The sequence below is a fragment of the Belonocnema kinseyi genome, chromosome 3, assembly GCF_010883055.1.
Source record: "Belonocnema kinseyi isolate 2016_QV_RU_SX_M_011 chromosome 3, B_treatae_v1, whole genome shotgun sequence".
NCBI lineage: Eukaryota > Metazoa > Arthropoda > Insecta > Hymenoptera > Cynipidae > Belonocnema > Belonocnema kinseyi.
The window spans coordinates 91,272,281-91,300,004 of record NC_046659.1 but is presented as its reverse complement, the minus strand read 5'-3'; the positions used below and the strand labels follow the sequence as shown (position 1 = coordinate 91,300,004).

General features: G+C 27.3%; 2 protein-coding genes across 4 annotated transcripts; one reads left to right on the top strand and one right to left on the bottom strand.

Annotated features, from left to right (window-relative positions):
• Window positions 1-22,025, top strand: LOC117168940 (E3 ubiquitin-protein ligase CHIP). 3 transcript variants are annotated; one of them, XR_004466587.1, is made up of 7 exons: window positions 1-513; window positions 579-777; window positions 5,323-5,636; window positions 10,854-11,115; window positions 20,050-20,099; window positions 21,505-21,620; window positions 21,904-22,025. XR_004466587.1 is itself a non-coding variant. In XM_033354930.1 (4 exons), the coding sequence occupies exons 1-4, from the start codon at window positions 397-399 to the stop codon at window positions 11,094-11,096; spliced, it is 873 nt and encodes a 290-aa protein (XP_033210821.1). In that variant the 5' UTR covers window positions 2-396; the 3' UTR covers window positions 11,097-11,270. The 3 variants fall into 3 exon arrangements, 1 of the variants encoding a protein (XP_033210821.1); XR_004466586.1 differs by having other exon boundaries at window positions 21,505-21,719; window positions 21,904-22,023; XM_033354930.1 differs by lacking the exons at window positions 20,050-20,099; window positions 21,505-21,620; window positions 21,904-22,025 and having other exon boundaries at window positions 2-513; window positions 10,854-11,270.
• Window positions 14,023-27,223, bottom strand: LOC117168939 (GPI inositol-deacylase). The gene is made up of 11 exons (XM_033354929.1): window positions 26,911-27,223; window positions 26,656-26,812; window positions 24,657-24,810; window positions 24,484-24,594; window positions 24,303-24,406; window positions 21,863-22,306; window positions 21,502-21,764; window positions 18,605-19,045; window positions 18,144-18,533; window positions 15,335-15,709; window positions 14,023-14,458 (listed from the first exon to the last, which is right to left on the bottom strand). Exons 2-11 carry the CDS (start codon window positions 26,809-26,811, stop codon window positions 14,194-14,196), a joined length of 2,703 nt encoding a protein of 900 aa, XP_033210820.1. The 5' UTR covers window position 26,812; window positions 26,911-27,223; the 3' UTR covers window positions 14,023-14,193.
• Between the last annotated feature and the right edge of the window lie 501 nt (window positions 27,224-27,724).

Below are 27,724 nucleotides of genomic sequence, written 5' to 3'. Positions count from 1 at the left end.
GCAACATTAAGCAAAAATAATTGCAATCAACAAAAGCTTTTGTATACATTATCTGCCATTATATATTAGCTGTTAATCCAAAAATACTTTTCTTATCAAATTTACTAGCAAGCGATGCAATCGTTTTTACCCAAAGAAAAACTAACAAAAACACACAAAAACATCATTAGTCATCAGCTCGCGCAACGCAGCGCAGCGCGACGTCAATGGACGTTTGGTCATCTGGTTTGGTGAAAATGGAGTTTCATCGAGGTTATGGGTCCTTACTTTGTTAATAATTTTGTCTCCTCTTTTCTTTTATTTGACATCTTCTACGAAGAGTCTTAAAAATAACTAAGTGATTCTTGAAACCTTATGTAGTGGACTATTTTCCTGCCGAGGTAGGCTTTTAATATCATGAGTAAAGTGTACTCAACCTCAAATCTCTCCGATAAGGAGCTCAAGGAACAGGGGAATCGACTTTTCAGTCTCCACAAGTACGAAGATGCTGCGAATTGCTACACAAAGGCAATCGTAAGTGCCACTAGAATATCCAAAGTCATTCTGACAGGTTAGGAATGATAAATTCGTTTCTGCAGATCAAGAATCCGAGCCAGGCGCTGTACTTTACAAACCGAGCTCTTTGCCATCTTAAACTGAAGCGATGGGAATCTTCCTGTCAGGATTGCAGACGTGCCCTGGACATGGATCCTTGTTTGGTCAAAGGACACTTTTTTCTGGGACTTGCTCTCCTAGAATTGGAACTCTATGATGAAGCTATCAAACATTTACAAAGAGGTAAAGTTGATGCTCTTTGTTTGTGTTTTCTTCACCAATTTCAAAGTTATTCTCTTTTTATAGATTCATATTTTCTGTTCATTCTATCACCAAAGACGAGTTTTCAAATAAAAATGATAAATGTTCAACCAAACACGGAGTAGATCAATTTTCAGTTAAATACAATTAATTTGCAACAAACAAGATGCATTTTCGACTAGAACAAGGAATCCCTAACCAGAAGTATGAATTTTCTAGCAAAAAAAAATACATTTTCTACAAAATACATGAATTATCAACTAAAAATGATTAATTTTTAACCTAAAAAAGAATAGTTATATTTGCAGCTTAAAAATTGTTAACCATAAAAAAAGAATTTTCCACAAAAAAGATTAATTTTTCACCAAGAAGATTAATATTCTACCACAAAAGACGAATTTTCAAATAAATAGTAGTTAAATTTTCAGTTAATACAATTATTCTTTAACAAAGAAGATGAATTTTGAACAAAATAGGTGCATTTTTAACTAAAAAAAGGTCCTGTTTTAATTATAAAAACGAATTTTCAACAAAATAGTTAAATTTTTATCTAAAGAAATGAATATTCAACAAAAAAGATGAATTTTTCACTAAGAACTTTCATATTCTACCACTAAAGATCAATTTTCAAATAAAGAAGATAAACTTTTAACCAAAGACAGAGTAGTTAAATTTCCAGTTGAAACAATTAATCTTCAATGAGCAAGATGAATTTGAAACAAAATACATTGATTTTCAACTAAAAAAGATCAATTTACAACTTAAAAGGGAATAGTTTTATTTACAGTTAAAAAAACAACCAATTTTAACTTTAAACAACAAATTCTCTTCAAAATAGTTAACTTTTTATCTAAATTAATTAATTTTTCACCAAGAAAATTGGTTTTTTTACCAAGAAGATTAATATTCTACCGCAAAAAACGAATTTATATCTAAAATAAGGAATCCTTAGCCAAAAGTATGAATTTTCTACCAAAAAAGACTACCAAAGTAGTTAAATTTGTATCTCAATTCATTGATTTTTAACCGTGAAAATGAATTTTTTACCAAGAAGATTAACACTCTACCACAAAATGGAATTTTCAACTAAAAAAGATAAATTTTCAACTAAAATAAGGAATCTATTCAAAAGTATGAACTTCTACCAAAAAAACACATTTTCTAAAAAAATACATGAATTTTCAACTAAAAAAAAAATATTTTTAACCTAAAAAGGAATAGTTATATTTAAAGTTCAAAAAACAATTTTTAACCATGGAAACGAATCATTAACAAAATAGATAAATTTGTATCTAAAGAAATGAATTTTCAAGAAAAAAGATGAATATTTCACCAAGAAGATTAATATTCTACCATAAAAATCAATTTTTAATAATAAAGAACGATGTCTGAATAAAATAGTTCAATTTTCATTTAAATTAACTAATTTTTAACCAAAAAGCAATGTATTTTTTACCAAGAAGATTAATATTCTACTACAAAAAACGAATTTTCAACTAAAGAAGATACATTTTCAACCACCAAGATAAGGAATCTATAATAAAAAGTATTAATTTTTTACCGAAAAAGAAGCATTTTCTACGAAATACAGGAATTTTCAACTAAAAAAGATAAATTTTCAACCTGAAAAGGAAGAGTTATATTTAGAGTTAAAAAAATGTTAACAATAAAAACGAATTTTAACCAAATATTTAATTTTGTAACCAAATAGATATGAATTTTCGACCAAAAAGATTATTTTTTCACCAAGAAGATTAACACTCTACCACAAAAGACGAATTTTCAACTAAAGAAGATAAATTTTCAATCAAATACGGAGTAATTAAATTTTCACTCAATACCATTGATCTTCAAGAAACAAAATGAATTTTCAAGAAAGCGCATGAATTTTCAACTAAAAAATATAAATTTTTAACCTAAAATTTAATAGTTATATTTTCAGTTTAAAAAAGGCTGTGACTAGTCATCCTGAAAAATTGGGAGAGTTGGACAATGGAATGGACTAGTCGTCCCGAAAATTCAGGGCGACTAACATACTTTTAACTTTGTTAAAAAAAATCACTGTTATCGACAGTAAAAAAACGAATTTTTAACAAAATACATGAGATATCAACTAAAAAAGTTAAATTTTCAACCTAAAATGAAATAGTTAAATATTTATTTTTAAAATTAATTTTCGGCCAATTAAAAAAGAATTTTTGACCAAATAATTCAATTTTTAACGAAAGAAATTATTTTTCAACAAAATACATCAATTTTCAACTAAAAAAATGGAAATTCTCAACGAAAAACAGAATAGTTACATTTTTAGGTAAAAAATTAATTTTCGTGCCATTAAAAATATACTAATGCCACTTGGAAGATAACCAAAATTCTTATGCTCACGTATAAGACCAATTAAAATACATTTCCCCCCAAAAATAAAAATTCTTATCAGGGTGGCCGTTTAAATCAACGAAATAAATTCCCTGTCATTTCTCGGTTCGCAAACATTTTTCACGGTCAATGAAATTTAAAAAATGGAACACTAAAGCTACAAAATTTTCCACTTGAGGTAATAAAAACTAAGATTTAAAAGTTTAAATGAAAGCACTCAAAGAGGAACTGTTAAATTTTTAACTTTTAAAATTTTAATTTAAAAGTTTTTAATTAAAAAATGTTGTATTCTAATGCTCAATAATTTACGCGTATAAAATTGAAGGTACTAACATTTTTTAATATAAAAAAATATAAATCCACGTTATCATTTTCAATGCTCTAATTTAAAAAATCAATCAATGAACTTTAAATTGTCAAAATTATATAATTTTAAGGAATTTTAAGCTAGAACCATCAAATATTGAAAAATTGAAAAAAATTTAATTGAACACTTCTTAAATCAGAAATTCAATTATTTTCTTTTTAAATAGTTTAAACATCCTTGCAAAGCTTCAACATTTTATTTCAAAATCTTGATAAATCTAGAAGTTATTTTAAATTGGTTTTTAATTAAAAATTATTTTGGAAATTTTTTCAGAACTTCTAAATATCTGTCAAAATAAATTGAATTTTTGTCTAAAATTTTCAGAAAATCCTGCAAATTTTAGAAAATTTCTCTACAATTTTGATCTACAAATAACAATTGAACATTTGTTATTTGTAGGCAAAATTTGAGTAATTTCAAGAGATATGTAGGAGTTTTGAAAAGATTTAAACTTAATGTAAAACTTGAAATGATAGCCCAATATAAAACAAAATGTAGATTATCGCAGATTTTAAGCAAAAAAATTAGATTCTTTTCAAGAATTGTGAAAGGTTTTAAAAGAATAAAAACATTTTCCTAAGATTCCTAGGGAAATTAAAAATAACTTTTAATTTTGAAAAATTATTTTAAGAGAATATTTAAAAAGTTAACAAGATTTTCCAAAAAGATTCTACAAGATTTTAGAAAACTTTCTAAAATTTGAATGATAATTTTTATTTATTTTAAAACTCCTAAATATCTCTCAAAATTACTCAAATTTTTTCTATAAATGTTTATTTGTAAATTATACGGCAAAAATTAAAAATTTCACTCATATTTGGTTTCAATTTACTTGTCTTAATTATAGATTCAAATATTGCTAAATATTCAATAATTAATCTTTTTTTATTAAAAATTTCAAATTTCAAATGGAAATTCATTTAATTAAGAATATATTATTATGAAGTTATTTTCAAGTTGGAAAAAGTTTATAAACTTTCAGTCACATTTTCACATTTGTTTAATGACTAAGGCTTTCAAATTGAAACCGTTTACGTTTTGACGTTTGAAATCTGAAAATTCTTAAATTTTGAACTGGTTTAAAATCGTTTTGTCAAATCGTTTTTGTTCACTTTTTATTACTTAAAGTATAGATATTACAGATATTACAAAGTACAGATAGTACAGATATTTATCCATAATTTTCAACATCAAAGGCTTTTATTTTTTATTTGTTCAAGTCATTAAGAAAGCATTTTAAAATTCTTTAAATTAAAAATGTAAGCTTAGAAATAAAAATTTTAAATGGAAAATTTTTAAAGTAAAAAATTTTGAATTACGCATTGTAAACTAAATAATAGCATAATTGAAAAACATGAAAATTCCACTAATTATTTAAAAACTGTTAAAATCGAACGTGGGCAGATTTTTCTTCTACAAATTTGTAAAATTCCCGGTCAAAAAAAAAATGCACTGTCATTTCCCGGTTTTCCCCAGTCTAAAAAAATTCCCGGTTTCCCGTTCCAACGGCCACCTTGTTATAAAAACTAACACAACTGCACTAAAAAAGACATTTTTTTATTTGTGAAAAAGAAAGCAATCGCTAATCTTAAAATTTATCATTCAGAGAAAAAGGCAATATTATAAAAAATGAAGTTGCGGGTAAGCCTGTTTTCCTCTACATGCGCCGCTTAGTCCCATTTTACACTCTTGAGTTTTTAAGTATTTTTTACTGCATGCCAAATGTTTAAAAAAAAGTGATTAAAATATGAATCGATAACTTAAACTGAGTGAAAAAAAAACAGGAGTAGATCTGGCAAAGGAACAGAAACTGAACTACGGGGATGACATGACTAGTGTCCTGAGGCAGGCGCGAAAACGTCGATTCCAGCTGAAGGAAGAACAGAGAATTATCCAAGATATCGAACTTCAAACATATCTTAATCAATTATTGATTGAAGATGCTCAACGGAATCTCGAAGCTTTGAAAGAAAAGCAGGAGATTGAGGGGAAAACCGAAGCTGAATTGGCCCAGAAACGCGACGAAATCGAGGAAAAGAAAGAATCCTGCATCACTCGTCTAAACGATCTCTTCGCCAAAGTTGACGATAGAAGAAGGGTTAGTCCTGTTTTACTAATTAATTTATTAATACCTAGAGCTAGAGGGTAGCATTCGACCGATAATCAGGATGGCCACATTAAAAAAAAAACAACATAGAAATCAGGGAAAAGTTAGAGATTTTTTTTCAATTCCAAAAGTCATGGAATTTCTGTAAAAAGTACTTTAAGTAACTGCCAAGAATTTTAGGATATTTTTTTCACTTCCCAGGAATTTTCAAGAGCTTTAGAAATTTTCAAAGAATTTTATCCGATTTCTGAGGATATAAATCATTTTAAGGGTTTTTAAAAGCACATAGTTAATGTAATTTCACGATATTTTATAATATTTTAATGGATTTCAAAGAATTTATTCACAAGAATTGACGGATTTCAGAGGATCTCAAAGATTTTCAAATATTTAACGGTATTATCAAATATTTTAAACAATTTTGGTGATTTCAGGATATTCTTAAAAATGCCAAGGAATTTTTGTGATCTTTAAAAAATGTTAAGGTTTTTTGAAAAGTTTTAGAGGGTTTGAAATATTTTAGGGTATTTTTAAGAGATTTAATTAATTTGAAGTGATTCCAAAGATCTTCAATTATTTTGAAATATTTCGAGAAATTTTCAAATGATATATTTTAAAAGATTCCAAGGCATGTTGAATAGTAACAAAAATTTTCAAGGGATTTTCAAAGATCGCAAAGGATTATAAATATTTTAGGATTTTTTAATAGATTCCGAGAAATTTTCAATTGGTTTACTTAAAAACATTCCAAGACATTTTTAAGTGTTTTAGAAAGTTTTAATGGATTTCAAAATATTTCAAAGGATTTTAAATATCTAAAATATTTAGAAGGCTTTAAAATATTTTAAGGAATTTTGAATTAATTTTAATAATTTGTAGGCGTTTCAAACGATTTTAAATATTTTTGGGAGTACTTTAAAAGATTCTCAGGCGTTTTCAAGAGTTTACTAAGTTTTCCAATTTTCGATGAATTTTAATGGTTTTAAGGGATTTGCACAAATTTTTATGCGGTTATAAAAAATTGTTTGGAATTTCGGGAGATATAATGTGATATTGCAGGGCCTATAAGATTTTAAAATATACTTGGACCCCGTTTCACCAAACCCTAGCTGACTAACTGCGTCACGTTGCGCCATATTGCGTCAGTCCACCCTCAGTTTTCACACAGCCCTGATGTTTCACGGCTCACCTCAATTAATTTTAACCCGAAAGTACTTGCGCATCCACTTTTTCTTCTGCATGTGGTTCGTGGATGCCCCCAGTTATTTTGAGCTAAGAAAGAAAAAAATCGTATCACGCTTTTTTAAGAAAAAAGATTTTTTTCATTTTTAACAATTAAAAATCTCAATTTTCTCGAAAACAACGCAAAATATGAATAGCATTTTAGAGTTCAAAATTGTTTAGCTTCCTGTAATATATTAAATTGTATCCTTTCCAGATATATATCTCGTTTTATTTAATACATTTTTTCAAAAATATAGAAAAAAATCGTCTAAAATAGCATTTAGTTAAACGAACCATAACATTTTATTTTGAAAAACGTTTGTTTTTAGTTCACTGACTATGTAAAGAATATGTTCCATGAGGTTATTAAGGTTCCTGAGCTTCAATGCAGAGAAAAATTGGGTTTTATTTCTAAAATTGAAGAAATATTTTTACCGATTGAAAATCGCATTTTTCAGAAAACAAAGCAAAGTAGAAATAGCAATTCATAGTTCAACATTTTTTCTTTTCCCAAAATCTATAAGAAATGTATCCTTACCAGATCTAGATTCTGTATATTTTAATAAAAATTCTAAAAAGAAGTATGAAAAATATATTAAAGCGACTTTTTGAGATAAAAAAACATTTTTCCCTATTTTAAAGCTCAAAAACCTTAATAATATCATGGAACATATTCTTTACATAGTGAGTGAACTAACAACAAACGTTTTTGAAAAGAAAATGTTATGGTTCGTAAAACTAAATGCTATTTTAATCGATTTTTATCGATGTTTTCTATCGTTTTGGACCAATTTATTAAATAAAACAAGATATATGTCTGGAAGGGTAAAATTTAATAGATTTCAGGTAGCTAAACAATTTTGAACTCTAAACTGCTATTTATATTTGGCGTCGTTTTCGAGAAAATTGAGATTTTTAATAGTTAAAAATGAAAAAATCATTTTTCTCAAAAACGTGTTGTACAATTTTTTTTATTTCTTGCCTAAAAATAATCTTGTAACATCCCCAAACTACGTACAAAAGAAAAACTGGATGTGCAAGTACTTTTGGTTTAGACTTAAACGAGGCTAGCGGTGGTTTACGTTGGGAGAACCCCCCCATATGAGTTGAAAGTCAGAACCAAAACCGTACTCAAATCGGAGTCCGAGTGTATTTTTAAAAATTCCAAGGGATTTTCAAAGATTTTCTAGGATTTCAATGATTTTAAGAGATTTCAGAAGCTCTTATGGCATTTTAATAAATTTTTTAGGATTCCAGGAAATATCAGTTTTCACAGAATTTCATGAGATTTTATAATATTTTTAATGAATTTCAAGCAATTTATTCGCAAAAAGTGAGGGATTTCGAATGGTTTCAAAGATTTTAAGAGATTTTCAAATATTTTTTGCAATTTATTGGAATTTATTTGAAATTCATCCTGAATTCTTTTTGACTATTTGAAATTTTGTTAAATTTGTTGAATTCAATTAATTTTTTCGTCTTTTTAAATTGTTTTCAACTTGTTTGAATCTTTTGCAATCACCTTGAATTTGTATGAACTTCATTGAATTATTCTCATTCCCTTTCAGTTCCTCTACATTCACTCCAAATCAATTGAATTTTTTGGATTCTAACCATTTTTCCAATTCATGTGAATTATATTGAAATTAACTTAAGAATTGTTTTCAATTCTTACGAATCAAATTCTTTTAAATTCTTTTTCAATTCAAAACAATATTAGTTATATTATCAGTGTCAATTACTAATCAATTTCTGTCACTTTTTAGGTTAGAAATTAGTCACTTTTGGTACATTTTTCTGTCTAAATAGGTCCCCCCTCCCCCACTTGTTTTAGGTCAATTAGGCTGTGGCAACACTAAGAATATTGAATAATGATTTTATTCCATTAATAAAAAATTCTATATCAGAAGTGTTACTAGATTAGAATTCTTGTCTTTAAATTATCAGTCAGGAAATGTTTAAAATGAAATTTTGCGACTACCCTGGATAATTTTCAGGGTGTCCATTTTTTAAAAATTTTTGTCTCTCGGTTCTCTCGGTTCTCCTGGTGAATATTCGCGATTTCTCCCGGTTTTGTAAAAAAATTAACTTTCTTTGCAAAACCCACGATTTTTTCATATATATTATATATTGCGGAAGTCGATAAATGTCAGCAAACTTTTTTGTAAGAATTTAATTTATTTTTAAATAATATAATAAGAAGGATAATGAAATTGTTGTGTCTAATAAAGGAAAGTACAGATAAGCGTTTTATTGCACACTAGCAGAAAATGCACACGCGCAAATCGCGCGTTCCTGTCTCTGAATTTCTATTTACTAACATGAAAATATGCAAATTTAAAAATTAATTATTAAACCAACTTTTTAATATAAGCTTTTAAATAGTTTTAAAATAATAGTTAATAAGGAATAATTTCGAATTGCAAGCTCTTGAAATTTAAAAAAATATACCAACCATTTTGGAAAATTCAAATAGAAAAACGAGTTCAATTGAATAATTTCTAAGTCGAAGCGCTACAAATAAAAGAATTGTTATTTGATTTGGAGAATCACGAAATTAGAATGATCCTAGATTAAAAACGTAAAAATATGACAATGTAAAAACGTTAAAAATTGTAAATTTAAGTTTCAAATTTTGGAAATTGGATAGTTTAAAATTAAGAGTAATTGAAATTGTATTCTTCATAATTAAAAGCGTTCAGAATAAATAATTAAATATTGAAGACTTTTATTAAATTTGAATAATTTGAATTAAAAGCGATTAAAATTTTACAATTTAATAATTAAAACTAAATTGAATCTTTCAAATGCCAAGTTTCTGATATTCTAGAATTTGAAATTGTCATGAGATAATAAAATTATAAGTTAACATTAAAACTGATTAGAAGAAGTTTTCTAAACTTAAAAATGAATTAAATTATTTAGAATAAAAATCTTTTGTAATATATAGTCATTTTAAATGGGAAACGTTAAAAATGAAAAAATGTATACTCCCAAACGTTGGAACTTAAACGAATGAGAACTTCGTTTAAAACTGAAAAAAATTAATAATTTTCAAGTCGCTAATAATACTTTCCAAAATTTAACCAATTCAGTTTTAATTGAAAATTAAAACTTTAAAATGGAAAAAATTAAAAATGTAGTATTGTTAAAAAACATTCAGAAAACTAAAATTGTAACTACTTACAATTACTTTAATTTTTTTAATTTCAAATCTTCCTTTAGAATTATCATTCATTCTAGAAATTTTCGAATATAAAATATTTTTCAATTTGAAATTACTTATTTGTTTAAATTTTCAATCGGAGATTTTTAAGATCTTAAATGTAAAATTAAAAATTAAGATAAAGAATACAAAACAATATTGTTACGTTATGATTTCATTGTTTAAAAATGTACAGTTTCATGCTTTTCAATCAAAAATTGCTTTACATTTACATCGAAAATTATTAAATTCAAAACTATCAAGGCCTTTAATATAAAATTTCGAAATATTTAATAGCGAAATGGTCCTAAAATTTTGAATATTTGAATTTGAAACAACAATATATTGAAATTAAAAATTCCAAACCTCCAACAATCAATCTAAAAATATATTATTAATAAGTATCATATGCAGTATCAAGTGACATTTAAAAGGACTGGATAGGTTTTTTTACTAAAAGATGTAATTTTTTCAAATCAAAAGTTATTGTTACTTTCACCATTACAAATTGCAGAATTTTAAATAATGCGAGAAATATTGTAAGCCTTTAAAGTTTAATTATTCTAAACACTTTAAAAATTATATAATTTCTAGTTGGGAACTTTCAAGAATTACAAAATGCGCAAATTATGAAATACGGGAAATCTCCATGTGTGATATTTCTCTCCAGGCTTTATCCCGGTTTTCTGCCGGTTCTCCCGGGTTGGTGGCCACCCTAATTTTCAACAAATTCGGTTTGAAACGTTCAAATATTTATTTATTTAATTTTTATTTCGTAGAAAAGAGAAGTACCGGACTACCTATGTGGCAAGATCAGTTTTGAAATTCTCCAAGAGCCAGTAATTACACCAAGTGGCATTACTTACGAACGCAAGGATATCGAGGAACATCTTCAGAGGGTAGGACATTTCGATCCTGTAACTCGTGTTCGCCTCACACAGGATCAATTGATACCGAACCTGGCAATGAAAGACGTCGTGGATTCATTTCTTCAAGAAAATGAATGGGCTCTTGACTACTGAGCCGCAAAGTTACGCTACTGTAAGTTAAATCGTCATGGCATACTACCCATGTATCAGAATTATGATAGTATTAATTTAATACTTTATGAAATTCGCATACACTGTGTGTCACTTTTTCGTCATATCGTCAACGCTACATATATTATTTAATAAAAGCTTAGCAGATTCAATTTATCTCGTTATAATTTAATGCATTGATGTGCAATGGCCAATTTGTGAGTCGTGATTAACGGAACCGAGGGCGGAAAATAATTTTTCTTTGCTGTGATGGCTTTTCAAAAGTATAGAAAAAGAAGCCTTTATATTCTCGACGTGTCTACAGCTTGTAAATGTAAGAGAACACAGTGCCTGTGCACGAGTTCATAATTCATGTCACGACATGCCCAACATGTATATTTTATTTTTCACAGGGGAAAGCATAATAATATATTTTAAGATCGAAGAAACTAGTTTCCGTTTTCTCGCTTCTTTCGATATTTATAGCGCAAAGACATATAGTTTAGATATAAACATGTCGTTGATTTTTGTCTACGACTATTTTATAATAAATCATGTAGGATTTTGAAAATTGAGTCTTATTTCATAATCTAGGGACACTAGGCTGAAAAAAATTGGGAGAGTACCACGAATTTGTATCGTTTGGTCAGGATTTTTCTTCCAATAACAGGGTTGCTACAGGTCAGGAAATTTCGGAAAGTTAGTGAATTTAAAACTGATCAGGAAAAACCTAAAAGATTCAGGGAATTTTCGATAGACTGGAGTTGAATTTAGTGGTCATCCACAAATTATTTTGTGGTTAAAAATGTTATTATTTGGTTGAGAATGGAATTATTTTGTTGAAAATTTAATAATTTTCTTAAAAACTCAAACCTTTTGGTTGAAAATTCAACTTTATTGTGGATCAATCGTATTTTTTTATTGAAAATTCTACTATTTCAGAAAAATATTCAACCAACAATTTCAATTATTATTTTGTGTTGAAAATTCATATTTTTGCTTTGAAAATACAACTTTTTTTACAAAATTCGTCATTTTGGCATAGAAATTCGAAATTTTTGATTAAATTTGTTTTCATTTTTGAGTGGAAAATCTTTCTTCGTTGAATATTCATTACTTCAGTTCAGAAACTTTTTTCCTTTGTTGAAAATTTAATACTTTTTTACCAAATTCTTTTTCTTTTAGTTGAAAATTAAGATTTTAACTAAAAATTTAACTATGCCATGTTTAGTTGAAAATGCAAGTATTTTGTTGAAAATTTGTTTTTTATCATTTAAAATTAATTTTTCAAACTGAAAATGTAACGTATTTAATTGAATATTCGTCTTTTGGATTGAAACTACATTTATTTTGGTAGAAAATTAAATTATTTGGTTCAAAATTTATTTTTGGGTAGAATATTAATCATTTTGTTTGAAAACTGATTTTTTTTGTTGAAAATGTTATCATTTTGTTGAAAATTTGTTTCCTTTTTTTATTAAAAAATAATTTTTCCACTGTTAATTTTTACCACGTATTCCATTTTTGCTTGAAAATTGAGTTTTGTGTGAAAATTTATCTTTTTTAATTCATGGTTCGATTATTTTGTTAACGCTTATTACAAAATTCGTCTTTTTGGTATAGAAATTCAAAATTTTCGATTAAATTTGCTTTCTTTATCGACTGGAAAATCTTTCCTCGTTGAAGATTCCACTGTTTTGTTGAAAACTCGTCTTTTAGGTTTGAAATAAATCTATTATCGTAAAAATCGCATCTGTTTTTGGCTAATAATGCAACTGTTTGGTTAAAAATTACTATCTTTTTAGGCTGAAATATCAACTATTACATTTTTCGTTGAGACTTATTCTATTTTAGTTAATAATTAATTAGCTCAGTTCAGATTAAGATTTTAACTAAAAATTGAACTATGCCATGTTTCGTTGAAAATGCAAGTATTTTGTTGAAAATTGGTTTTTTTATTATTTAAAATTATAGTTTTTGGTAGAAAATTAATCTTTTTGCTTCAAAACTGATTTTTTTGGTTGAAAATTTAATCATTCTGTTGAAAATTTGTTTCCTCTTTTTGTTAAAAAATCATTTTTCCCACCATAAATGTTTACTACGTATTCCATTTTTGCTTGAAAATTGATTTTTTGAGTGAAATTGATCCTTTTTAGTTGAAAGCTTGATTATTTTGTCTAAATTTCATCTTTTATGGCTTGAAAATTCAATTTTTTTAAAAATTGTAATATTTTGTTGAAAATTAATTTTTTATCGATCAAAATTAATTTTGTAAACTGAAAATGTAATTATTCCATTTTCGCCTTAAAATGTATGTTTTTTAGTAGAAACTTCGTTTATTTTGTTTAAAAATCGTATTTTTGGATTTAAAATTCAATATGCGTGGAAATTTATATTTTTTAGTTGAAAATTTATTTAATTTTATTTAAAATTCGTCTTTTTTAGTTTGAAAATTCAACACTTTCTTTGAAAGTTATTTTTTTTTTGAAAATAATATTTTCAGGTTGAAATCTCAACTGCTTCGTAGAAAGTTTTCTTTAGCTTGAAAATAATTCTTTGTTACTTGGTTGAAAATGCATATATTTTGTTGAAAATTCGTCTTTTGTGTTAGAATATTAACCTTCTCGATGAAAAATGTATCTTTTTAGTTAAAAATTAATCTTTTTGGTTAAAAATGATTTTTGTTTGGTTCACAATTTTTTTTTTTTAACAATAAATATAACTATGTGTTCCATCTTCAATAAAATTTTTTATCCTTTTAAAATGAAAATTCACTTTATTTGATCGAAAATTCAAGTAGTTGGTTGAAAATTGGTATTTTATTGTGGCAAATCTTCATTTTCTCCATATAATCTTTGAAGGAGCAGTTTTGCATCTTTTTCGTTATTATTAAACAATTTAAATGGGGAATAGTTTTTGGACGCTTAAAAAGAATTGAAAGGATTCTCCGTATAAGAATAATTTAGTCGCAAGACATAATTTAATGATTACATAACAACATTTAACAAATTTAATAGCACTAAAAATGACTAAATTTTCCAGTCTTGCACTCTTCCTAAATTGAGCATTTTGATTTAGAGTCAATAATTTAAAAGCCTTGTCAAAATATTAATGCACTAATTGATATTAATGTCATGGAAACAGCGACGAAAGGTGGCAAAAGCCACTGATAAAAAAATGGATCCGGAGTGGCGGTGGTGCAAATAATCATCCACGCGATACCTCGCAGTAAAAATGATATGGAACGAGCCACCTTGCTCTCACTTTTGCACGGGATTTGCACAAGCCCCATTGTTCCACAGCCTACTAAAGCAATCCAGCTATAAAGCAATACTGGATCTTCTGTAGTTAATCTCGTACTATAACTGCAAAAAAAGTTATAGTTTTACTTAGTAAATTTGTTTTTTTTTGTGTGGAAAATTATATTTTTTTAATTGAAAATTTCACTATTTTATTTTTTGTTTAATACGCACTGAATTTGAAGTATGAGAAGAAAAAGAGAAATTCTTTGTCAACTCATTTGAAGAATTTAAGCTATTTTCAGTAATTTTGATGAAAATTCCAATATCAATTCTTGAAGGTGTTGAAAGAAAAATCCTAAAATAATTTTTGGAAATATCAAAAAACTTAGAAGATATAATCAAAATTGAAAATGTTGGTCCTGTTTTTCTTAAACTTCCATAACTTTGGGGATTTAAATGAAAAGTTCTGGAAATTTATAAAAAAAAGGACCAACATTTTCAATTTTGAATATCTTCTAAGTTTTTTGATTATTTCAAAAATTATTTTAAGGTTTTTCTTTCAGCACCCTAAAGAACAGATATTAGAAATTTAATAAAAATTACTGACAATAGCTGAAATTCTTCAGATGATTTAACGTGGAATTACTTAAAATAAAATTGTTTAAATGTTATTATTCAAATTCATGAACTTTATAGACAAATTAAAAAGCGATTAATTATATTTACAGTATTATACAATTATTTAATTAATCGATGTTGCTAATATATTTAATAATATCTCGTAATATAATTGGTCAAAGCTTTCTAAATTATTAAAAATATTAATTGAAACCTCTACATTCCGAGTAAATTATGTTTTTTAATGCGAAATATTTGAATGGCTCCGTACTATGAAAAATTATACCTGAAAAAAACCTGGAATTGTCAGAGAATTTTTTTCCAGATATTTTTTTAGTAGACACCCTAAACTCTCTTTTAAATTTAAAGTATAGAAAGTACCTGAAATTTTTAGCCCAGACAAGAACCGACGGAATGGCAGGCACTGCTGTGAAATTCCAAACTAAAAAGAGAATCATCTGATTGAGTATTTTTTGTCGTGTGTCCTCCTTTTCCTCATTGTGTGGACGATCACTGCGCCGTCTGATCAAATTAAAATGTCGCAATGATGATAAAAACAACTCTTCTAAATAGTCCTCGTACATTTGAGTTAATTTTAAAAACTGCAAAAAGACGGAAACTATCATTGCGAGGGCTCCACATGTGGCTGGTATAATTGAGATGACAATTATTGTCGTCACAATAGGCAGCTGACTTAATCCTCCGAGCAACCAATCGGACCAAGTGGTTGAAAATGCTATCGCACGTGCTAAAAATCTGTTTAGAAAACCAATATAAAAGTCTTTATAGAGTATTTCCTCTTTAAAATTTCAGTCAAATTAAAAAGGTCCATCCATAAATTACGTAACAGCTTTTTAAAAATTAGTTGAAGCATATATTTTGGATTCAGATAAAAAATAATGTAAGGAGAGGGTGTAAATCGATACTCTTACGTAATATTTTAAGACATCAACCCTATACTGTCGTGAAAAATCAGTTAGCGGTGACTAAGTTTGGAATTTGGCCCCCCGATTCGATTTTTTCCAATATATGCCCATTTATTACTCGCTACGAACCCAATAATAAAATCCAAATATTTTGGTTAAAACATCATTTTTTCATTGAAAAGTTCACTTTTATATTCTTGGTTCAGAATTTATCTGTTTTTGGTTGAAAATTGTACTATTTGTTGAAAATACATTTATTTCCTTCAATATTCATCTATTTTTTTAACTTAGTTTTCTTTAATTTGATCTTTTTCATACAAAATTCTTGCATTTGGATTTAAACAGCATCTTTCTTGGTTGAAAATAAACTTTTGTTGAAACTTTAACTCTCTTCTGAAAAAATCGTCTTTTTGTCTTGAAAATTCAACTATTTGATTGAAAATGCAACTGGTTTTTGTTTGAAAATTTAATCATTTATTAGGTTGATCATTTATTTAAAGATTATTACTATTTTTTTTATTAAAGTTCCCGGATAACCCGGGACATAAAAGGTATAAAATGGAATATCTGGGGATATTCCTTTACTGTGAGGAGTTTGTTGCATGTTCCATATTGTTTTAATTTTCTTTCTTTTTGATGTTAATAAGGGACCATCTATAAACTACTCACCAATTTTTGACCCCCCCCCCCCCCCCCCCCCCCCCCCCCCCCCCCCCCCCCCCCCCCTCGCCCCTTAACAATCGCTGATTTGGTTGTGACCGTGTGGTGAATTATAAACTTCGGTAATAAATCAACCATTAAAATAAAAAATGTGACTTTCAGAATAAGTATTGAAATGTGCCTATTTGAATTTTATGTGGCAGTTAATCCAAGTATTATTAAACTTTTAAACTAGAAAAATAAAATTTTAACAACAAATGGAATAGTTAAACGTTTAATTTAAAAAATTAATTTCAAATTATAAAAATAAATAATTTTCTACCCAATAGTTGATTTTTTGAATTAAATTATTGAACTTTCAAGATAAAATGACGAATTTTATATACAAAACGTTTGAATTACCAAATCAATAAATATGGAATTTTGATAAAAAAGTTATTTTTATACAAAAAAAAGTCGAATTTCCAACAAAATGCAAGAACTCTAAAACCAAAAGTTGAATTTTCAACTAAACTAGATTAATTTACAATATAAACAAAAAATATTTTTTAACAAAATAGTTCAATTTTAAGAAAAAGTTGGATTTTCACTTTAAAAAAAAAAAAAAACATTTTCGACCAAAAAATGGAATAGTTCAACACAATTCAAGAATTCTCATCCAAAAAGTTGAATTTTAAACAAAAAGATTAATTCACTAACAAAAAGACGAATTTCTAATAAAATTCAAGAATTCTAAACCAAAAAGTTGAGTTTTTAGTAGAGAAAGAAAATTTTATTTTCTATTTTTAAGAAGAATTTTGAACAAAATTCAAGAATTCTCATACAAAAAATTGAATTTCGAACTAAAAAAGATAAATTTCTAAACAAAAATATTAATTTACGACCAAAAATACGAATTTCAAATAAAATTCAAGAATTCTGAAACAAAAAGTTGTATTCTTAACTAAAAGAGCTTTTTTAAACCAACAGATTAATTTACTACTGAAAAAAACAACGAATTTTTAACAAAATACAAGAATTCTGAAACAAAAAGTTGAATTTCTAACTAAAAAAGATGAATATTTGAACAAAAAGATTCATTTACCACCAAAAAAGACAAATTACTAATAAAATTTAAGAATTCTCATAAAAAAAGTTGAATTTCGAACTAAAAAATATGAATTTTTAAACAAAAAGATTAATTTACCACCAAAAAAGACAAATTTCTAATAGAGTTCAAGAATTCTCAACCAAAAAGTTGAGTTTTCAAATTAAACAATTAAATTTTTAAACAAAAAAAATTAATTTTATACCAAAAACATTCATCATCTGGAAACGTACTAAAAACGTCACCATATTTACTTTCAGAGAAAAAAATTTCTTTAACTTCTAAAGGGGTTAATATACACGCAACAATACTTTCACTGCTCCCACCCCAACTAACAATCTTAGGTTTTTGTGAGACCCCCCCCCCTCCATAAAATAGTGGTGACATAGTTTATGGGCAATCCCTAACTTCCAATTGTGGTAATTGGTATTTCAGATATTTTGGTCGGTAAGGAACTAAAATATCGTAAAAATGTGTTACGTAATGTATGGATAGCACCTAACAAAAATGTACTAACCTCACTGCTATGTTGTGCGCCACCGAACCGAGAAAAATGACTGAGCAGCTAATGCTGATAGCCAATATATGTAAAATTACAAAAGAAACACAGGTTTCCAAAATGATGCCTAGTGCAACACAAAGAATCACAGTTACTCCCGTAGTTAGGAAAGAATCTCGATTGTCGTCGAATTTCACGGCGACTGTCAATAATAATAAAGCAATCAATATGGGATAAAGAATTGCCCACCGGTCTCGAACTACACAAGCAATTCTTTCCACTATGGATGCTCTTTGGACACTTAAACTGTAGGAACACGTGGAATCCAAGGAAAGTCTTAATTCTGGAGGATTCCTATTCTGTTCTCCAGGTTTTGTTTGAATGTGCAAAGTCTTCGATCCTGCGTTACTGCAACAGAGAAATAATTGAGCTCTAGATTTTATAGAAATCAGCTTCCAAACTTTGAAAGGGTTACCCACTTGCTACAAGTCATAAAAATGAGTTGACTTGCTCCTATATTCCAGGGTTCTATCAATTCTGCTATTCCGCAAAGCGATTGCGATACGTCTACACATTCTAAAATTTTAAGCTCTGCAGAAACAGCATCCATAATTCCTGATAGCTTCACATAATGTCGAATATCTCCACGTGCTATTTTTACATTCATCGACTTCCTGGGAAGAAAAAAAGCACCGAGGAGAGAAGTCTTCTCGTCGAAGTTTAGAACTCGAGATGATCGAGAATGCATGTCGACTTGAACATTTACATATTTTCTCTCCTTACCAGGTGGAATTCGTACTACTATGTGTGAACACTTCAAAGGTTTAATTTCATCTAAACTTAAATCTACGATTTTTCTACGACGATAAATTGAGTCGGGCAGTATTTTTGATCGATTCGATAAATTCCAGCCCCATTCGCTAAAAGAATGAAATAAGTACAATAAGTATTTTTTTTGCAAAAAAAATTGTATTCTCTATACAGGGATCATAGCGGTTCAGTAGTTCACTTTTAGACGAAAAAGGGGATTATTTCCAAAAAAGGGGAATAAAAGGGAATTTATTTTATATTAAACACTTTTTTTATATATTATGGTTATCGTCTGAATATTGAACGACAGTGTCCTCTAACAGTAGCGTATTTTCCTTTGGCAAGATTTCTAGTCTTTGAACAATCTTTTAAACACTTCAGTACTTTCTACTGATGAAAATACACAATGAAAAAATTTAAAATGATCTAAGATTGAGAAATGGATAAATAGAATTGAAAAAAGCTCGTGTTTAAATTCCTTAAATGTATGTTTTTCAGTAGATAGTGTTTAATTAATTATTATCATCAATTTTTTTCTAAGTAGGCTAGAAAGAAGTAAAAAAATTACTATTTAAAAACCTACTTTTTTTCCTAATTCTTTAGATGTTGAAATTTATCTCTATTGTATTTTTAGCAGTTGAAAGCTTTCTGTTGGTCAAAACACTTTTTTAAGTGAGCTAAAAAAATATTATAGTGCATAAAACAAAAAGAAATGATTATTTGCGAAAATAAAAAAATTATGAAGATAACCATTTTTTTAAACGCAGTTTTATAACATGCCGTTTCACGTATTTTGTTAAATATTTTAAAAGTATTAAAAGTGAATCAAAATTCCTATTTATTTATCGCAGAACCGAATAATACAACTATTTTTAGTTTAAGAGTATACTAATATATTTTTGACTGAGAATTCATCTTTTCTTATTAACATTTTATTATATGGTTGAAGATTTAACTGTTTTGTTGAAAATTGGTCTTTTAGAGCTCAATATTCAACTATTTTTGGTTGAAAAGTCTACTAATATATTTTTGACTGAAAATTGATCTTTTATTATTAGAAATTTTATTATATGGTTACAAACTAAACTGTTTTGTTGTAAATTTGTCTTTTCAGGATCAAAATTCAACTATTTTTAGTTGAAAAGTCTACTATGATATTTTCAGGTAAGAATTAATTTTTTTATTAGCAATTTTATTATTTGATTAGAAATTTAACTTTTTTGTTGAAAATTCGTCTTTTTGGGTTGAAAAAAACTGTTTGGTAGGAAATTCAGCAATTGGAACGAAATGAACTTTTTTTGGTTGAAAATTCATCATTTTGGGTTGAAAATTCAACTGTTGTGTAGAAAATTCGTCTTTTTTGTTTTATAATTCATTTATTTTGATATAAATTTAATCTTTTTTGGTTAACAATACAACTGTTTTGTTTAAAATTAATCTATTTCGGTTACAGATTCAAATAATTTATTGAAAATTCGTTTTTTTTTAAATAAATTCAACTGTTTTTAATTTAAAATATAAATATTTGTTGGTTAAAACATCAACTATTACATTTCTTAACTACATAGTTAAAGTTGAACAACTTTGTACTTACTGTCTTTAAAATTCATCTTTTTGGTTGAATTTAACTGTTTTTATTTGAAACTCTAATGTTTTTGGCTTAAATATATACTACTACATTTTCGTTCAGAATTCATGTATTTGGTTAAAAATTTTATTTTTTGGTTAAAAAAATTAATACAACTATTTTTTTTAAGGTCATTCTTTTTAATGAAAATTAAACTGTTTTGATGAAAGTTCGTCTTTTGGGGTAAAAATTCAACTATTTGGTTGAAAAATAAATTACTGTTTAAAATTCACATTTTCGGGTTAAAAATTAAACTGATTTTTAGAAAATCTGTCTTTGGTTTGAAAATTCAACAATTTGATAGAAAATTCAACCTTTTCGGCTGAAAATTTAACTATTTTGTAGAAAATTCGTCTTTTCGGTTGAATTCCATTTTTTGTGATAAAAACTTTGTGTCTTTTTGGTTAAAAGTTGAACTATGTCGTTAAAAATGAATTTTTTTTTAATTCATAATTTTGATTGGAACTTCATGTTTTTAGTACAACATTAATCTTGATTGAAAATTCATTTGTTGTGTGGAGAATTCCGCTATTTGGCTCAAAATTAATATCTTTTGTTGAAAATTGTTGTTTAAAGCATTCTAATTTTAATTTAATAATAGTAACTGCATTAATTTTATTCAAAAGAATACGTTCCTCTATTTTCCTGAAAATATTCTCATTTCCAGATTTAGTTTCTCGACTGAATCATTAAAGATTTCTTCGGTGTCGACGATATTTTTCGAAAATACCAAATTACCAAATAAATCTGATATCTTAAATTTTCTATTAATAAATCCTAAAAAATGAATCGAAGCTTTAGAAAAAAGGGACAAATTGGGTGAAAATTCTCGACTTAAGGTTAGAGGGTGTTTAAAATTAAAGGGGGAAAATGTGGATTGTGTAAGAAATTTGATGGACTATGATCTGTGTCTATATTAAAATTGAGATTCATATTTACCAGACTCGCGAGTGGCCTTCGATGCTGGATGCAGAACAGGCAAAAAGCCAATCTTTGCTGTCTAAATTCAAGGCCTGAATGGTTAAATGATTGGCGAAATCAGTGAACCTGATCATAAGGTATACAACAGATTTTTCTGTTTTTTCATCAGTGATACTTTTGCCACTCCATTCATATTGTCTACGAATGTCTTCTATCCAAATTCCACCTGATTCGAAGTGAGTTTTTTCTTTATAATATCTCGAGTGTTTTCCTGAATGACGCTGAAATAATAAATTTATGGAAAATAAGACTAAAATCAAAGGTACTGATACCTAACAAGGAGCGTATAGAGTGATAAACAATAAAGAGGATATTCTACCTCTAGAAAATGATAGGACAAAGCCCTCATTTTTTTATCAGGATCTGAAGCAATTGCTGGAGGTCGGGCTGCAATATCCACGCTATCAAAAAGAGCGCGAACTATTGAAAGGACCAATTGCTTACACCACAGAATACACAAATGGTCCGTACTTCGCCACACATCGGGAATACTGTTAGAAAGAAGATTCAGATCGGCGGTAGGATCTACTGTCTGGGCAGAGGTCACTAGAATATCCTTCGGTCCACCTCCTATTGAAATTACACTAACGTCTGCATTCTTGAGTTGAGGCATTAAATTGTCTAGACTATGATAGTAGTTTGCAAACGTGCGATCAAAAACTAAGGAAGGAGTATGAGGGGCTGCTAATGTGATTAAAATACTCGCGAAACTTGCGTTGATATTTGGCATCATGAGAAGCGCACCCTTGGCTATGATTCCACCCTAGGAAATAAATATTAATTGTTAAACGAAAATAATTTAACTTTCTCAGCGTTTCTCCGATTCGCAAACGTTTTTCACGGTTATTAAAGAAATAAATATGAATTTTTTCCTTTTAAGTAATCAAGACTGAACTGAAAATTAAAGTACTCAGTGTGGAATACTTCTGAATTTTAAACCTTGAAAATTAAAGCTCAACAAATGTTTTCAATAGGACTTTTGGATCGGACCTCGAATTTTTAGTATCTATAAGTTTAAAAATCTAGATATGTGAAAATAATTATAATTTTTATAACCGCTTTTTATCTTCGTATGAAAATGATAAATTGAAATTATTAATTATACTAAACGTTAAATGCACAAACGAAAAAGTCTAGGCACCATTTAAGAGGTTTTACTGTAATTCGGAAATTGCGAATTTAATCCCTCAATAATTTATACGTATAAAATGGATGCTTTTAACACTTTCTAATTGGACAATTTTTAATTAAGTTCCTTTAAACTGCAAAATATTTTTCAACTTTTATAGATTGCAAAAATTAAAGACTGGGACAAAAATATAATTCCAAGCTATCATTTTGCTATGAATGCTATGAATTTAAACTAATCCTCCCTTTGAAGTCGAATAAATGAAAATGTTAAAAATAAAATATGTCCCTTTTCCAATTCAGTATAAAATTTTAAAATAAAAAGTTCACCTCTTTCTTCTGAATGTTAAAAATACCAAATAAGTGACTCACGTCTATAAAAAAATTCCTACCTTTTAACTTGATAAAAATTGTTAACATACGAAATGCACCTCTACCAATTCAGAAAAAAAGTTAAAACTAATATTTCTTTCTACCAAATCAAACAAAAACCTGAAAATCATAAAAATCACCCTCTTACAATTAAGAAAAAGCTTGAAATCGAAATTCCCTCCCTTTCGACTCAATGACAATGCTAAAAAATTACCTTCTTCCAATATAAAAAAATATTGAAAATAAAAAGTTCCTCCCTTTAAATCAATGAAAATGGTAAAAAAATAGCCTCATTCAATTAAGAAAAGGAAATTACCATAATTTCGCCCCTTTCCACTAAATAAAACGTTGAAAATAAAAAATGATCCTTATTCCCATACACAAGATATTGAAAACCAAAATTTCCTCCTTTCTTTCAAACTGCAAAAAGACTCCTGCAAAGACTTCTAGTTAAAACATAGAAATCCACAATATAATTTGCAATACTCTAAATTAAAACTAATTCTCCCATTTACCTCAAATTAATAAAAATGTTAAAAATAAAAAATGAGTCTCTTCCAGTTTAGAAAAACTTCAAAATTAAAATTCAGAAAAACGTTAAAACCCAATATTTCCTCCCTTCCAAATTCACAAAAAATCTTAAAAACAAAAAATGATCCTCTTACATTTTAGAAAAAATTGAAAATTCTAAACTTCCTCTCTTCGAACAGCTCAATAAAAATGTTAAAAATAAAAAATGCCCCTCTGCCAATTCATCCAAAATTAAATACCAAAATTTCTTCCCTTTCTTTTAAAAATAGAATTGAGAAATTCTAACGCTTTTTTATACATAAATCTTTTTAGTTTGAATTATTTTTCTTCTGAGTATTTTCGAATTAAACATTATTTAATTGTTACATGAAAATTTAACACTTTTCCTTACAAATTTAAAATTCTTTGAATGGAACAATAAAAATGGTTGCATTTAAAGTTTAAATATAGCACCATGAGATTTTAATGGTTTCAGGCTTTCTATTTCAAAAAATGCAAGAATTATACTTTTTTTTAATTACGCAATTTGAAATTGAATTTGTAGACTGAAACAATTTTTGAATAAACTTTGAAATTAAAATCTTAAATTTTACAATTTGAAATTATTCAAAATCGTCTTATAAAGTCACTTATTGTTAATTTTTTAACACTCGAACTGCATATTATTGAATATTTCATTTTTCGACAACGTACAGAACAATGCTATTAATTTCGCCACTTTAACTTACCATTGAGTGTCCAATTATAACAACATTGCCAATTCTGCCTTTGTACAATTGGAGGACTCTTTCTATACAATGAGATACATATTCTGTTTCCTCCATTAAGACACCTTGAACAATAAAAAAGTAATAAAATATAAGATCGTTCAGGATTGAAAAATAGCGCAATTGAATACAATTTTCTTACCTCCGTACAAAGCCGAATAATCTTTGCCAAGGTGCGCGGCAAAATAATCAAAATGGAACGGAGTTCTATCTTCTAAACTTTTTCTCAAACTAACTGAAGCCAGAGAACGCACTGTAAAATAATAATTTATATTAGAGGTAACAACAAGAAAAAATTTATATTAAGAGAATTACCTTGCTCGTGGGAACCAGCATTTCCTGGAATAAAAAGAACAGGAATCCCAGAGAATTTCATTCTACGGATCTTTTCAGTTACAAAACCTTCCCCGTAGGCATATAATCCAAATCTGGGAAAGCGATTCTCTAAATCCTCATTGAGTGCTATCCGCTGCATTACAAAATTTAAGTTAATGTAAGCTTCAGATCATAAAGTAAATCAAGGGCGGATCCAGAAATTTTTTCGGAGGGGGCGATTGTGAATTTTCTTCAACAAATGTATGATTTTTCAATTATGTTGTTCACATTCATAAAAAAAACCTGATAGCATTTGCATATTTGAGGCCGTGTATACATTGCGCAGTCTTCTTTTTGGAAGAGGGGGAAATGATTTTTTCTTGCAATTCCTTGGTTGTAAGTTGAAATACTTTATTAAAAATTAATTTTTTGGTCGAACACACATCATTTCAATTAAAAATTTAACTGTTTGTTTAAAATTTACCTTTTTTTAAATTCAACTATTTGGCTGAAAATTCAATTTTTGCCAAAGAAAATTAAACTATGCCAGTTTTGGTTCCAAAACGATCTTTTTTCAGGCTAAAAATTCTACTATTTGGTTAAAAATTCCTACTTTTATTGTGAAAAATTAACCTTTTAATTGTAAATTCAGCTACATATTTGTTTTAAAATGTGTGCATATTTTTGTAAATTCATCTTTTTTGGTAGACACTCTTTTTTTGTTTATTAAAAATTCATCCGTTTTAGTTGAGGATTTAAATACTTTGTTAAAAATGAACTTTTTTTATTAAATTCAATTGTTTTCTTTTTAAATTTAAATCGTTTTCTGTTTAAATATCAACTATTATATTTTTTGTTGAAAGTTCATCTTTTTAGGTTGAAAACTGAACTCCTGGGTTGAAAGTAGATTTACTATTTTTTTTAATTAATCTTCTTAGATAATAATTTATCTTTTTGGTTGAAAGTTTTATTATTTTATAGAGAATCCAACTTTTTTGTAGAAAACTCATCTCGTTAGCTTAAAAATTCGACTACTTAGTTCAAAATTGATGTATACTTGTCTTCTTATATTTGAAAATTAAATAATTTGATAGAAAATTAAAGTATTCGTTAGGAAGTTCAATTTTCCTGGTAGAGAATTTGTTTTTCTTAATTGAAATTTTTTTAATGAGAATGAAACTATTCAATTTTTAATTAAAACGTGATCCTATTTAGACTAAAAATTCAATTATTTGGTTCAAAATGTTAGGCAAAAATCATTTTTTTGTTTGTTAAAAATTCATCTGTTTAAATTCAGTTAAAGTTTTATTATTAAACATTTTTATTTATTGAAATTAAACTAAAATTTTTAATCTAAAATTAACATCTTTCTGTTGTAATATCCACTATTACATTTTTTAACTGAAAATTTATCATTTTAAATCGAAAATTGAACTCTGAAAGAAGATTGATTCTTTAAAAAAATTTTTTTTTACGATTCATAATCTTTGTAGAAAATTATTCTTTTAGGTTGAAAATTAAACTATTCGCCTAATATGTTTGTAGTTGAAAATGCAATTATTTTATAGAAAATTTAAATCTTGCCTTGGTTAAAATATCAAATATCACATTTGATGTTGTAAATTCATATTTTTTGTTTGAAAATTTGGAACTTCTTGTTCAAAAGTTGTACTACTTTGTTGATTCATCAGAAATATTCAGATTTGACCCCCCCCCCCCCTATTTCATTGTTATTTTTGGATGACCCATAAATAAATTTACGGGAAAGGGAATTTAAAATTTTAGAAAAAAACTACGTGATTTAGGCATGGCCCCTTTAGAATAAAAAGTTACACTGAGAATTAGGGGGCTTAAATTTGCTAAGCAAATTAAGAGACCTTAAGTACTTTATGCATCTGATATGGAAATTTTAAAATTGGTTTCTTAAATATCTCTGGATCCGAGCTTGAAATAAAAGAAATAAAAATGGATAAGAACTGAATGTTTGATAGCTACGTACCACATATTGAGGATATTCAAACATATATGTCATCTCACAAGTGTTTTTTTCATGAGATATTAAGTAATGTGCCGTGCCAAGAATATATAAAATTAGGACAAAAAAGCAAGAGGATAAGAATGCTCCATAAATAACCAAAGCTCTGAGCCCGAACATTCTAAAATTTCAAAAATTAGACGCAATTTTGAGATGTCAGTAACCAGAAAAATAATTACAATGTCAAATTTCTTAGATAATAAAAATAATAATTTGTACCTGTTAATTTTTCATTCTGTCTGGTAGACAATATCGAAATCAACATTCATAATTTTATGATAAAAAGCAACATTTTACGGCAATAAAAACAAAAATAAATGGTCTATGATGTTGCAATACAAGAAGGTATATATTGTAATCTATAAAAAGTGCTTATAAAATCGAAGCTTTTGATATTAAACACTTTACATAAATTGAAAACCTAATCTGATATTTTGTCATAGAATGTCTTGTTTGAAAAAATTCATTTAAAAACTGCACTATGCCGCACTGACGGCACTGACCTGACATTTCATCAAATTTTACTATTTTGAGGTTAGTTGGTTTGTAGCCGGGCCCGGCTTATATTTTTTACTGATTGGTAGCAGTGCAATGCCGTTTAGTTTACTAGCCACTAAGTGGTGCTAGCTGCTCTAGTCGAAGTTCCGCGAAAATTCGAATCTACTAAATGAAAAATTTGTTTTTATACACAATAAAAATGAGCTTTCTTTAGTTTATGCCTACAACAAAGTAAACATTTAAGTCATTCATTGTTTAACAAAAAACTTTGATATATCAAATACTAATCAGTTTTTCTTCAAAGTTCTATATTTTATAAATATAATATTAGTGTCAACTAAACGAACGTTTTAAAGCACAAATTTTCTAGATTTTTACATTTTTTATCATGAAAAATAACAAATAATATATATTTTTAGATGAAAACTCAACTGTTTTCTCGAAAAGTCGTCATTTAAGATTAAATATTCAACAATTTTTTTCTTTCTTGACTGAAAAATCTTTTCGTATGAAAATTTGACCATTTTGTTGAAAA